Here is a 15,374-nt window from a genome sequence, read left to right as displayed (position 1 = left end):
ATATCACCTGTTGAAATGCCACTGTTTTCTCTTTATATATTTTCAGGCTGTGTACCAGGGCTTTTGGATTCTAATTCTATTAACCTACACAGCAGTTAATAGAAAATTGGGTGATTGAGTGACCCTGATATTGTGGACATAGACTGGCAAACAACTGTAAGTGAGATAGTTAGCTACAGATACAGTTTATGTGTTTTCTGGATGGTGAAGGCTAGAAGTAAAAGAACAATGCCATTTGTTGCTCTAGGCTGTGTTCCTATGTTATCAAAGATCCAGGTAGATGTGCTCTCTCCAGGATATGAAATGCAAGGAAATATTTCACCCTTTCATCCATATAGCAGGGACACTCCGGTCAACCGTGATATACCAGTGAACAAAAATGACACAAACCCTGTCCTTAATGAGCTCACAGTCAAGCAGGGAAGACAGGCATAAGCACAGATAAACACCTAAGCCACAGTTATGAAAACAGATATGAAGAAATACAGATAATCCTACTCAGGAAAGAGAATTCATGGAAAGCTTTTCTGAATAAATGGCTTATCCGTTGAGACTTGAAAGGTGAGTAGGAACTGGCTAGGGAGGCAATGAGGGAGGGGAAAACTGTTGTAGACAGATGGAATATCATGCACAAAGTACCCATTGTTGGAGAGAAGCAAGGGTGAGAGTAGTATAAAATGAGGCTGAAGAGGAGGTAGGCCAGCTCGAATTAGAGATTTTGCTTTTCATTATAAAAGGAAGGAGGAACTATTGGGGACTTTTCAATAGTGATATAACACGATGAGATTTGCATTTCAACATTATTTTGGCTAAAACCAAGGGGACAGAGTTTGGAAGCAGAGATAGCAATCAAGAGGCTTTGCAGTAATCCAGGAGAAAGCCTGGTGATGAATAGATGAGGGTGGCCACAGATAATAAGAGGTAGATGAATTTTAGATATATACAGAAAGCAGCAAAAACACTTGGAGGAAGGGAGGTTGGTTGTAATTATATGTATTGAGAGTCTATCATCTTTATTTATTTATTTATTTATTTATTTATTTATTATTTTTATTGATTTCAGAGAAGAAGGGAAAGGGATAGAGAGATAGAAACATCAATGATGAGAAAGAATCATTGATCGGCTGCCTCCTGCACGCCCCTGGTTCATAGGTTAACGATCAACCACTGATCCACACTGGCTGGGCAAGCCTATAATCCTTAAAGTTGAGTTTCATTGTAACAAATCTGTTTTCACTGTTTTGTTCAATTGTTAAATTTGTGTGTTTATGTGGGATTAAAAATGACTTCAAGAAAGTTAAATTTGATATTACAGCACACAAATACTCTAATAAAAACTATTAAAAATGGAAATATTAATCTATTTATATGTTAATTATTAGTCCTTTAATGTGATTGATTTCAAAATAAGAATATCTTTAATTTCCAAATAAATATATTAGGGATTTGTGAACCAGAAGAAAAATAGCATTGGACTAGAGGTAAGGAAATTGCTGTCCTTGTTCTGTCACTACTTGGTTGTAATGACTTTAGTAAATCTTCTATTAGTCTTTCTGGGTTCCATTTACCTCATCTGAGTAAATTTCTCCTAAAATCATAATTTGGAAAAATACCTTAACTAGTCAAGCTCCTGAGGAGGCTAGGACTCTTCAAGTTCTATGTTGAGGAACAAAGGTCCAGAGAGGTTAGTGTATTTATTCAAGGTTAACAAAAGCATGCTGAAACTAGAGCCTAGGAATGGGGACAATCACTCTCACCCCCTCCACCAGTACTTCTGACCATATCAGTAGGTTGCCTTTTCTTCAGGGATTGAATTTACATTAAATTAATTAATGAAAATAATTATTGCAAAAGCATTAATTCTTTATAGATAAATTTTTAATTGTCAAAAATTACCATATTCTTTAACTTCAAAGTATGCAGTTCCAGTTGTTAAAAAGTCCTCTTTATATTTAGCTTGAATTTTCCACATACCATATCTGTGAAAGTAAGATATTTAAAATTACAGAAGTCTTCAAATATTTTTAATTTACCCAGCAGAAATCTAATCAATTCTTGTTTTGAGGAGGGAAAAGTAAGTTAAGATGTATATAGTATAAGTGATATATTTTATTTGCAATAAATGGAAATAGCTGAGTGTTTTGGGGATATTAGAAACTGTTTAGTAATTAGTTTTTCATATGTTGTGTTATTTTTTCAGGTACTTTATCTTAATATTGTCAATAGCTTTGAAGTGAAGAGCTTATGATACTTGAGAATTTACTTGATTCTGGAGCTTTATTATAATAATATAATATTAAAATCTACACTATAGTAGGACATTCATAATAATGTCTCTAGAAACATATAATTCAGGTCAAGCCTATCCAAATGATAAAATTCACACCTCAATTAAAAGAAGCTATAGCTGGAAACAAAGTATGACTTGTTCAAAGAGGAAAATTATCTGGGTTTAATTAAAAACCTTCAGTCAAAATTATTTACTGAGCATTGGATTAAACACTGAAGATAAAAAATAAACAAGATAAAAAGGTCCATCTTCATAGAGCTAATAGTTCATGGGATTTCAAATTTTTATTTTTCCATTTATTAGCAAATTAGATACTTGGGAAGTTGCTTAACCTCATTTGTGAAATGGGAAAGACAATATCTACTTTGCATACCGGTTATCAATCAATACATTGACTATTATCATCATCATTAATTCAATGTGCCTGTTATGTTGAAATGCTGGAGATATAACAGTGAACAATAAAAACACGATCCATGTCCTCAAGGAGTTTACAGTCTAGTGGGAATAAAAGGCAAGCAAATAATTAAATAAATAATTGTAAAATTGAAATAAGTGTCACTAAGAAATAAGAGAATAAAAGAAAGAGAGGGACTACATTAGATCATGTATCCAGGACTAACGTCTTTGAAAAGGGAGCATTTAACCTGTTTTCTACAGAATGGGAAGAAGCCAGCTTTATGAAGAACAAGGTAAAACACTAAGCAGAGGAAACAACATGTGCAAAGGTACTGGAGCATGAAAATGCTGGCCATGAGAAGCTACCATGGTTGACACATAATCTGTCACAGAGCAAATGGCACAAGATGAAGAAATTATAACAGTTGGAGAAATGGTAATAGTTGTAAAATAGGTTCAGGTCTGTGCTACAGGGTATGTAATATTTTCAAGAAAGTATACAATTTAAAAATTATCCAAATTATTTAAGTTCTCCAATTTAATCCAAATTTCTAGATAACCTTCAGTATAGTAAATTAACTATAAACTACCTTCTAGAGGACAAAGCAAAAATGACCATAAAAAGATTTTGCTTTAAAGTAATTTGGCCATTTATAGGTGCACCTATCTTATTTGTCCTACTCTAAACAAGTTGAAGGCAGGAACTGTGGATTCTTCATTCCTATTTTATATCTCTCATTCCTATTGTACTTTGCACATACTAGGAATGTGTTCACTAAATATTTTTTTACATTGGATTCTGTTTAAACATATTCTTAAATCCTTTAACATGAGGCCAAATGGAAGAAATAGCTCCAAGAACATCCTCCCTCTTGAAATATGATAGCCTATGCAGAAAAGACTACAAATAATAATATATTTATAACTTTCAGAGCAAGGCACGGGACCACACTAGCCTTTTAGACTGATAGTCTATTTGATTTTCTTAAAGGATGGAAGGTTGATGGTTTTGATTAAAAAAGAAAAAAGAAAGAAAGTAAGTAAGTCTGGGGTCTATTTTTTCCTCTTCCAAAGTTTAATTTCTATGTGTAAAATAGATTGATGAGAAGTATTGGGAAATTCTCTTCTCCCCTCCCCCATAAATTGAGTCTAGCTTCTCATTACACTTTAAGAGATTTTTCAAATTCTCAGTTCTTTCACAGTAGGTTGCTTCATTTGACTGGTGATCTGCCTCACCACCAAAAGTTCCAGATGTGTTTTTTAGAGAAAACTTTATTAACAAATATTTTAAAATACCTAGGATTAGATGGAATCTTGAAGTCAGGAAAAGAGATAATTCCAGTATAATCACTTTCTTCTACAATGTCAACTCCTGATCCTTGAGGATCCTTTGAATAAAACAAACAATATCAAAGCACATAAACTGCATTTTAAAAATTAACTGATTATATTATATTTGATCTACAGAAATATTTACTAACAAATATCCATGCCTTCAAATTAAATATGAAGGAGAAAGATTATTTAAATGTGTGGAACGCAAATATGGTTCATTTAAGCCACTTCCCTCTCTCTTTTTTGGACCCCTTCTCCCTCTCTTGACACACACACACACACACACACACACACACACACACACACACACACACGCACACACGTATAAATTAGTTTCCAGGTATCCTAGTCTCGGTTATTTAGATGAGACTCAACTCTATCTTGTATAACTAAAAAAACTAAGTGTAGAAATAACTGATGTTATAATTAATCAAATGTGAACTCACAGGCTTTATAGATACCAAAATCTATAAAATGCATTTATTAGCTAGATACTTTATAGTTGCAATATGGTCATTTTGAGCTTGATAAAACATTCAAATTAGTTAAACAAACTTTAAAGTTTTCACAAAGCTTTCCCATCAGCTTCCTTTTGTGTGTGGGCTTGGAAATAACTTAAATGAGGTTTCTTATTTTCTCTGGACTACATGTAGAGGTCCATTTTGAACTTAACCCAGAAATTCACCACTATATGCCATGACTGTGAAATTAATGGTCGGATTTTTTAGGTATTTTTTTTCTTGAGTTGCAAAGGTCCATTTTGAAAAAGAATTAGAATTTAAGCTAAATATCTTCTAGGCCAGTGGTCAGCAAACTGCGGCTCGCGAGCCACATGCAGCTCTTTGGCCCCTTGAGTTTTTAGCAAAGGCCAGCTTAGGAGTACCCTAATTAAGTTAATAACAATGTCCCTACCTATATAGTTTAAGTTTAAAAAATTTGGCTCTCAAAAGAAATTTCAATCGTTGTACTGTTGGTATTTGGCTCTGTTGACTAATGAGTTTGCCGACCACTGTTCTAGGCTAATCTTTATCCCTGCAGTCCATTGTACATGGTGCTTCTAAGATGATCTCTCTCAAGTACTGTTTTTGTTAGGGGCAGAAATAGAATAGTGGGGAATAGCTATAGTTATAAGAAATATTAATCATGCTCTGTTAACCGTGATTGTTTTGTTCTCATTAAAGAAAGCCTGCTCTGACCTGGCTGGGAGTTGTATGCCCTGGGACCTGGGAGTTAAACTCAAAATGTGGTCCATTCTCCTTATCTGAGAACTGCCTATCATCATGAAAAGATTAACAACTTTGTTGCCAAAACAGTGGAATCCTGGACTGTAACCACCTGGAAGCGTCTACCCTTTGTAACCCCTAGCATGCATTGCCTGTAATCTATAACCACTTTACCCATTCCTAATCTTTGTCCTTCTACCCAATATAAGCAACTTGTTTATAGGGGGGTGGGGGGGGTATGTGGAACAAATTTCTGTGGATGACCACTGCTCTCCCATGTTGCCGGCAATATTGGAAAATGAAATGCTCATATACGATTCAATCCTTGTCTCTGCTTAATTGGCTCAAGTAGTGACAGGCAACCCAGACCCCTTCATTGTCGGGTTTCATTTTCAGGACACTTTCTGCATGCTGACTCTCCACTGCTCTGGGATCAAATTCCTCAATCCTGTCTTCCTGGGACAGCTCTTACACAAGACATGTGGCATCCATTCTTCCTTGTATGGTGTCAGGATTCTACATCACTCAAGTTCAACCACTGAGAGGGGCAGAAGGTGGAATAAACAGCATCTGACCACATACTCTAGTATTTTCTGACAGAAAAAGGGTATTTGAGCTGACACTACCTCTCCTTAGTTCTCTTCCCGACTTCTGACATCAGTCAGCCAGTTTATGTACTATCCCCATTTCTTATTGTAAGAGCTAAACTCATGCTATACTGTATATTACCATGGGAAGTTCTTCATTATTTAAAAAAAAAAACCTATGGATATTCCTTTCATTAAGACCCAGCTTAAGATGTCCTTTACGTATTCAATTCCAGAAAAGAATTACATCATCCTTCAATCTCACCCCTATTTTGTCTTCCCTCTGAGCTTATGTGTCATTTGTCCTATTGTACAATTAGGAGAAAAGGTGCTGTAGCCTATAGGGAAGGGCCATTACTAATACATCTATACTATTAATAGGTAACTGCTCATCTTTACCTCATGATTTAGCACTATTTTTCATGTGTTAGTATATTAGTTATTAAACTCTAAGGTCCTTAAATGTAAATTTCATAGGTTATAATTCTTTATCTTGAATTGTACAAATAAAAAATCTCATAATAGATATTCAATTAATTCTTAGTGATTGATTGATGTTCTTAAAGAAAGAAATCATGAAGTATATATTTAAATGATTTAGTTTAAAATCATTGAGATTTCATTTTCATGGGTTCTTTACACATGCCAATTTTAAAGATATAGACATACAATGTTATATTCACAGAAAGTGTTCAGTCACCATTTACTGAACACTGAATGAGTCCATATGGCATTAGGGTAGGGTTATAAAATAATGTATCTTATCCTAAAAATGAGTTAAATTATTATTTAAGTAAATAACATACTTACTATGAATGTTAAGACAATTTCTCTTTTGGCTGGCTTCAAGTCATCATTCAGTGAATAAACTCTAACCTTTACTGTAAGAATAATTGATAGCATCAAAAACTCTGTTAAACACAAGGGTATTTTAGTTTTTTTAACAATAATCATTCTTAAAAGAGATGAATCTCATTAAAATAAATCAATACATGGTCAATACACCAAAATCTATTTTTAAAAGAAAGAAAAAGTTAGTCTGCAAATATATAAATTATTAATGAGTCTTTTCTTTTAAAAACCTGTGTCCACATAATTTCAAGTGTTAGAAAGCTCTAAGTAGTGTCAATTGTCCTCCCCAGGGGAAGAAGCACCTTATACTCTACCTGATTGTTCTGGAGTGTAAACAGGTTTGTCTGTTTGAATGAAGAGAAATCCATTGTCATAGGTTAATGGCATTTTTTTTGATTTTGAAAAATGCTTTGATAAAACATCCAAATACACATGTGGAACTAGGTTTTTTCCTCCAGGCAATTGTTTGGGTTGTATCTGTAACAGAAATGTTGATTAAAAAAGAACATAATCGTTTTAAGGTTATAAAATATTTTGATTTTCTAATAAATTTTGCCCAAAGCCCTTCAGTGTTAAATATCATAACCAAAATTTAGTTTTAAGCAATTGAAAGTGTTTCCTAAATGTTATATGCATTTAGTAAAACTATTAATACTATTGAAGCTCTCTCTTTTTTAAAATGTGTTTTTATTGATTTCAGAGAGGAAGGGAGAGGGAGAGAGAAATACAAACATCAATGATGAGAGAGAATCATTTGTTGGATGCCTCCTGCACGTCCCCTACTGAGGATCAAGCCCGCAACCCAGGCATGTGCCCTTGACCAGAATCAAACCCAGGACCCTTCAGTCTGCAGGTTGATGCTCTATCCACTGAGCCAAAACAGCTAGAACCCTTTTTCATTATAGAAGCTCTTTTTTACTTCATCAGTTTGCTGGATTAGCTCATGGTCTCCATTTCTTCCCTTCAACATCCTCACTGATATCTGGACACTTTGTATTATATCTATATCCTTCTGTTCCCACCAGTTGAGCTGCATGCTTTCCAATATTTGTAAGTAATTATAATTATCCACTTTACGTTGCATGGTATGCAAATTTAATACACAAAAAGTAATAAAAGAAAAACAAGTGCTTCTCTGAAAACTAAGGCTTTGACACACAGGATAAAAGTTAATCACTAAAATCAACTGCTTGAAATTACATATGTGAGAGTACTGCAAAGTTTGGAAAACAGTAACAAACTATTAAGATTCTGCACTCAGGTTCTTCGCAAGTGTCTTGAAGTACTTTGTCCACTTTAAAGAAACAGAAACTGTAGAACAAAGATGATTCGTTAAAGGTGTGGCACATAGTAAATAAGATTTGGCGTTCCAATCAGTGGGTCTGCACATGAAGAAAAGACCTTGGCACAATATCAAACAATTGGCAAATAAAGATACATTATAATGTTAAGATAAAATTAGACGCTTAAGATATGCACTAATTTTTATGATTTGTCTACCTTAATCTCCTTTCCAATTAACTAAGTTAGCACTGTTTAAACAGAACTCTCTTTTAAGAAATAGTGGTATAAATGAACCGCAGAGCCCTAGTAGTCTTTTATTTTTCTGGTTCTTGATTTTTGAATTTTTATTGTAATTTAAAATAATATTTTGGTTATATTTATTCATGTTGCTAAATAAGTATGGAAAATTATTTTTAGTTATCAGAATTTTTAATAAGAAATGAGTTGAAAGCACCTTTCTAACCAAGCTATATTATAATAACTTAATAGAAGAAAAGTTATTTGATCAAGGTTTTTTTATTTATTAACTATAAATGTTCAATAGCATCTATGGCTTTCTGTAGGCAATGCATTACAGATCAATATACATATCATATTTCTCTATTTCTCTCTAATGATAATTTTCACAGATAATAAGTATTTTCAATGCATTTTCAACTATTTACATGTTAGTACAATTTTATTTTCCTATTTAGAACTTTCTGTTTCCTTCATATTATCATTAGTGACTGACATACATCAGTTAATAATTACACAAAGATATAATGTTATAAAAGATCAAATCTCTATGTTATCAATATTCAAACGTTAAACACATTTAATTGAGAATATTTTATATGTTTATAGAAAATAAAAGATAAATACATACTGTTAAGATTGCAGAGTTTTGGAATTTATTTTCTGTGGATAAAGTAACAGAGGCTGAAGCATAATTAATTTTTTTATCTGGATAACTTTTAATGGAGATTGTTACATCAAATGCTTCAGTGTATCCATAAACTTGAATTACAATATTTTCAGATGCTCCAACACGAAGTACTTTTGGTGCTGATATGACATATCTGTTGAAACAGGAAGAGAAGGATCAGTATCTCTATATGATATACTTTGTTATACTTCTGATTTCTTCATCTCACTTGAGATATTCAATTTAAAATAGGCACATTTTGTCAACTTAAAAATAATTTCTTAATTAAAATTTATTTGTGATCTATGGTCATTTCAGCATAGTCTCCAAGAAGAAATAGCTTGAAATCAGCACTGGAGATTTAGTTAACATTTATGAAGGTAGTAATAACACCTTCCTGAGCTACTGCAACAAAGGAAGACTTAATGGTGTTGACTAGAACATGTAAATAGGGTCACTATTTTTGCCCAAAGTAGAAAAAAGCAACAGTTACCAGTGATTGAATTCCAGCACTGCCACCTACTGGCTGAGTAACCATGCTAAAGTCACTAACCCTTTCTGAGACAAAAATAACTTAACTGTGAAAATATCACCTTCTTTACCAGGCTGAGGTAAGGATGAAGTGAGACAATGTACATGAAAGCACTTAGCATGCTTAGTACTCAATAAATGTTAAGATTCATTAATTTCACTAAATTATTTGAAAAGAAGTAATCTTAGAAGTACTGGTGTTATACTAGTGAGTGGATTTTTCAAAAAGATAGAATAAAAGTGAGTTTGGGAGAATGCATTTGAAAATGCAAATAGTTATAGAGTCCTTAGAGACCAAATAATCACAATTATACAATAATAATGATAATAACAGAAATGAGTAGTTATCATATATGAGTGTCTGTATTAGCACTTTATATACAACTAGAGGCCCAGTGCACAAAATTCGTGCAGGGGAGGGGGTCCCTTAGCCTGGCCTGCACCCTTTCCAATCCGGGACCCCTTGGGGGATGTCCAACTGCCAGTTTAGACCCAATCCTAACTGTTCTTCCCTGCCAGCCTGATCGCCCCTAACTGCCCTCCCCTGCTGGCCTGATCGCCCCTAACTGCCTCTGCCTCGGCCCCCACCACTGTGGCTTTGTCCAGAAGGACATCTGGAAGATGTCCAGTCTAATTAGCATATTACCCTTTTATTAGAATAGATTCTTTTAATCTTTACAACAAGCCAATGACATAGATACTATTGTTTTCTTATTTTACAAGTGATAAGAGGTTAATTTGACTGAGGTCACCTGGCTTATATGTGAATGAAAGACTTTATATTCAGATCTCTCTTGGTTGTGTTAAACTGAGGTCAAAGTTACAAGCTTTGTTCACAGCCACAGGCTGTTACTTCAGTTTTATTTTTCATGTGATTTATACAAGAATGAATATGAATTATATATTTTTGAAATAAAATTTTTTAATGTGTGATTTTTTCATTGTTTATTAAAAGAAAACCTACAAATATAAACCAGGTTATTCATTATATTACAAAGTATATAGTTTGAATAGTGAGAGCTACTCCATAGAAAAAAGAGTGTTTATTCTACTACATAGAAAAAAGAGTGTTTCAACCCAAAAGGAGATAATGATTGAGACCTAAGAGCTCATCACTTCAACTGGCAGAATTATTGCAAGCTCCTGTCAAAATTATGACATTTAAAAAGTCTTTTCAAATCAGCAAGTGTTTAGTAACAATGAAATTAATTTGGAGGCAATTAACTCCTTTAAACATCTGGCAATTCTACATGACAACTAGTTTGGAACCATTTACAGTCAAGTTATGAAAGAGAGAAAAGAATCTCCGGACTTCCAACCATCATCTGATTTCCCCATGTGCTTACCCAGAAATACTGGAAAATAAGAAAACTTTAGCTTTGATGATAATAAGGTAAATTTACAGAAATGTTACAATGTGCTAAGTACCTTTTTAAGTATATTATAGATATATAAATTCACTGTATTGCTACAACCACTCTCTGAGGAAAGTCTTATTATTACCTTTATTTTACAGATGAGCAGATGAGAAAACTGATAATTAACTTGCCCAAGGTCACACAGCTAATAAGTTATAGAATTTGGAATTGTTCTCGAGCAGCCTGTTTCCTGAAGTAACACTTTCAATTGCTGTACTACACTGAATTAATCAAGAGTTTTGCAAATCTAGAAAAAAAATATGTCTTTTAATTTCAATATTCTTAGAAATTTTGTATTTTATGTTTTAATTTTGAATTATTTATGTGGTAGTGGTGGGGAAACATAAAATACTCAGTGTTTACAAGTCTCTAAAAGATGGCTCTGAAACCACCATTTTTACAGATTTTGGTCTATACTGATTTATCAGTAGCACAATCTAATCTAAAGAATTTTGTACTTTTTAAATTTTCTTTCAATAGTTGCAAAGGATCAGGCCACTCAGCTTGCATGGGGCAAAAATGTTAGTTTGCCTCTACCTGGAATGTTCTTTCCCCAGATATTTGCCAAGATTGTTCCCTTACTTCCTTCAAGTTCTGTATGAGTGCCTTAGAGAATGGTGATGGAAAAAAATAAAAAATAAATTTTAAAAAGAACCTTATCTGTCTACATTTTCAAATAGTTCCTCATCATTTTTTTATCCTATTACTCTCCTTTGCTTCTTTCTTCATAGCATGAATAATCATCTGACCTTATTTATTCATTGGTTCATTCATTATTTGCTTTTCCCACTAGAATGCAAGCTGTACATAAATTTATTAATTTAATTGACTGATGACCATGTTGTAAATGGTACACTCTCACTTTTTCAAGAGAAAGAGAGGCAATGCTTATTAAAGGCCAGTACAGTGTATAGGAAGAATTCAAAATCCTAGTCCTATTTCTACCACTTAATCTCAATCTCTTTGAACTTCAGCCACTTGTCTTTCAAAAATGAATAAATAAAAAATACCAAAGGTACTGGGGTGATTGTAGCAATGCAAGGAAATCAGATTTATGAGATCCTAAGTACACATTTATATCCATAATATAGTTTACATATTTATACATTTATGATAAACTGGAAAAAGACTAAACTGGTAACGAGGAGTCCTTAATACTAGTCCTGCTTCTGTCTCTCTTTATTTATTTTTTTAAAATATCTTTTTATATATTTATATATATTTTATTGATTTTTTACAGAGAGGAAGGGAGAGGGATAGAAAGTTAGAAACATCGATGAGAGAGAAACATCGACCAGCTGCCTCCTGCACACCCCCCACCGGGGATGTGCCCACAACCAAGGTACATGCCCTTGACCAGAATTGAACCTGGGACCCTTCAGTCTGCAGGCCGACGCTCTATCCACTGAGCCAAACCGGTCATGGCTTCTGTCTCTCTTTAACAGTGACTTCTAGTAAGTTACTTTCCCTGTTGCACTTATCCTCATATGTGAAGTTAGTAGGTTCAATTAGATACTCAGTTCCTTTTCAATAATGTTATTTCTAGATATGAGATCTCTATTTTAAGACATAGTTTAAAATATACAGTATTTCAATAACACTAACCATTGTGAAGAATGAGCTCGTAAATATAAAAATAATTAAAATAGTTTTTCAAATCACTGTATTAGAATTAACCCCCAAGTAACTCTTGTTTAATTATGCACAGTATTTAGAAAACAATGCACTAAATATAAATAAGCAATAAATGACAAGAAAGTTTGTCATCTAGAGATTAGTTTGTGCTTTTTCAAAGTGGAATTTGAATAATCACTTATGTAATTTAAAAAAAATAGCAATCCCGTAAAAGCTGTCATATTGTTAGCTATTCATCAAATCAAAATACTTCCATGACTTTCTTATTCAGATGAGAATATTCACTTGTCATTCTCAGAAGTAGAAAGTAATTTTCAAATTAACAAAGTTAACTGATTGTACTTTTCATTCATCCCAACTAAGACACATTGAAAATGAAGATAGGTTCTTTTACTTACGTTTGTTCCTGTCCCCAACTTTTCCCCAAGAAGATTAAAAAACAAAGTATGCCCCAAAGACCCATGGCTGGAGACAGCAGTAAACCATGGGTATAACCTTTTTCTTGAAGTTACTCTCCTTTTAAATAAACCCAGCTAAAAGAATTTGAGTAAATTAGTTTACTGGTTAATTATTAATGTAAGAAAGAAAGACTTCTAAGTTGGAAAAATAAAATCAGAACTGAAGCAACCTTTAATGCCCAGGTATAAAAATAGGCGATACTTTATAGGGATTTACATCTAGAGAATTTATTTTAATTAATACAAAGAAAGGGATTCTAACATGGGAGTTTGGCACTGCAATGAATGGCTTAAAGCTAGAAACCGGTAAGTCACACTGCCCTTGGCCTTTCCTCTTTTGGCCAGGGTAATTGCTCTGCCGTTACATCATCTGTGAGCATCTGGTTTAGACAGGGCTCACTGAGTGGTCTTTTTTAGAGAAGTCCTGAGCAATACTGTTGTTAGAATTGGGAATGGCCTAATGATAAGTTGAATCTGCAAAGGAGGTCTATGGAATAGTTCCTTGGTCTATCCCAGTCTAGAGAAGAAGCTGAACATTAGGTGGAGGGAAGATTGTGATGGGCAATGAAAATGCCACGTTGAGCATGCCAGCATCATTCTTTAGGAAATAAGTAGCCAGTCAAGTACTTTAGTATTTAGTAGGGAATGGATATCTCCAATATCTCTTAATTTGTACACCACAAATACAAAATGTATAGCCATTCAGACACAGAATATTTTTCTTTTAAAAAAACACACAAATAAAACCTCAGGTTAAATCTTTCAGTGAGGATCTTAATGTAAGAGCTCAGGAAAAACAAAGCTTCCTATAACAAATGAGACTAGTAATTAATTTAGAATGAAATACAATTTTATCTTTAAGATATTATGATGTTTTATGTTCACTATAAAACTTTTAATTTATTACCTTCCTTTTATTAGCACTCATTTCTACTTTAATACGTAATAAGTACTCTATTTTAAAATAATAAAACAAATTTCTCCAAACATTATTCTGTAATTCAGATGTTTTATGGTCACATTGGCATTCATTGCTTTGAATTAATAAGGTTCTATTTTATAAATCCTTTAATACTGAATTCATTTGATATACAAATATCACTAAAGGTTATCTCTTGCATAAATTATTAAAATGGTAAAAATATGTCACTATTGTCTGATCATCTAGCCCATTTGTTTCAAAAGAATACCTGTGAAATGATTAAACTGGGTTGTGAAAGATAGGTCAAGTTAAAACAAACAAAGTACTCTTGCCATCATTTTCGGGAAAAGATATTAGGAGTGTTGTGGAGCGGATGCGAGTGAATGACCACGGGAGCTTTATTAGCCGGGCGGCCGGACGACCCGGCGACTACTCTGCCATTCTCCACGCAGGGAGACCAGAGAGCAGCAGCGACCCTTTGTGTAGGACCACTTTTAAGCACATTAACCACATCCGGTTTTTGCAGAACAAGTAACCCAAGACAAAACAGTTTTTCCCAAGCAACGTCAGGATCATGCCAATGACGACCATGTTATTCACAGGGTCATCCTGTTCTTCAGAAAGCTGACAGTGTTCTGTGAAAGAAGGCCTACATGCTGGGAAGGGGCCATGAGACCCTATCTCAAGGCCTGGCCTAGTGTCAGCACTGACAACTCTATCTGGGGCATAGTCCACGGCCTCTCTGGAAGCATGCTCAAACATTCCCACTCTCCAACAAGGAGAAAGTGAGAACACTTAAATCATTATAGATGATATATGTATGTTAAGTACAAGTTTTTTGCTTGTATTATAAAGTGAATAGTGATGATATTGGTTTCTCAAGTAGAAAACTTTTTAAAAAATAATGAATCTGCCCTAACCGGTTTGGCTCAAGGGTCCCAGGTTGATTGAGGTCAAGGGCATGAACCTTGGTTGCGGGCACATCCCCAGTAGGGGGTGTGCAGGAGGCAGCTGATTGATGTTTCTCTCTCATCTATGTTTCTAACTCTCTCCCTCTCCCTTCCTTTCTGTAAAAAAATCACTAAAATATATTTTAAATAAATAAATAAAAATAATGAATCTCAAAGTCCTTAATAGAACCAAAGTTCAACAATTTACAGATTCTCAACAGTGTTTAAAGTTTTTATCTGCCTTTTAAACATGGCTCAGAGATGAATTCTTCTTTACATTCTAAAATGTTGACCTTTAGGGAGTCTGGCTTTTATACAAATCTGCATCTCTAAAAGATGAGAAGCTAGGTCTGGCAGAAACTTTGGTGGTCACCTGACCTTCCTCCTAATGCTACCTCAATTCTACCCTGAGGATTGAGCCCAAATGGCTTCACTTAGTTTACAAAGCCAGCTCCTGACCAGGGTCCCACTTGATTCTCCAGCTTCCATGTTCCCATTCTTCAGTGCAAACAAGAAGCTGAATTATTTATTATTCTTTGAGGTCACCACAACATAATGGTGCTCCTAGGATAATAAATAGTCA

General features: G+C 34.0%; 1 protein-coding gene across 2 annotated transcripts in view; it reads right to left on the bottom strand.

Annotated features, from left to right (window-relative positions):
• Nucleotides 1-12,924, bottom strand: part of C5 (complement C5) — an 86,563-nt gene extending 73,639 nt beyond the window's left edge. For both annotated transcript variants that reach the window (XM_054727018.1, XM_008152129.3), the window contains exons 1-6: nt 12,860-12,924; nt 8,839-9,031; nt 7,001-7,163; nt 6,645-6,715; nt 3,986-4,077; nt 1,897-1,979 (exon numbers count right to left, since the gene is read on the bottom strand). In XM_054727018.1, the coding sequence (XP_054582993.1) occupies nt 1,897-1,979; nt 3,986-4,077; nt 6,645-6,715; nt 7,001-7,163; nt 8,839-9,031; nt 12,860-12,924 (667 nt within the window). The remainder of the gene's footprint in view (nt 1-1,896; nt 1,980-3,985; nt 4,078-6,644; nt 6,716-7,000; nt 7,164-8,838; nt 9,032-12,859) is intronic.
• Nucleotides 12,925-15,374: the final 2,450 nt, after the last annotated feature.

This window comes from Eptesicus fuscus, chromosome 15 (assembly GCF_027574615.1).
Source record: "Eptesicus fuscus isolate TK198812 chromosome 15, DD_ASM_mEF_20220401, whole genome shotgun sequence".
Lineage (NCBI taxonomy): Eukaryota > Metazoa > Chordata > Mammalia > Chiroptera > Vespertilionidae > Eptesicus > Eptesicus fuscus.
The sequence above is the reverse complement of the archived record's forward strand: the minus strand, read 5'-3'. Positions and strand labels throughout refer to the sequence as shown.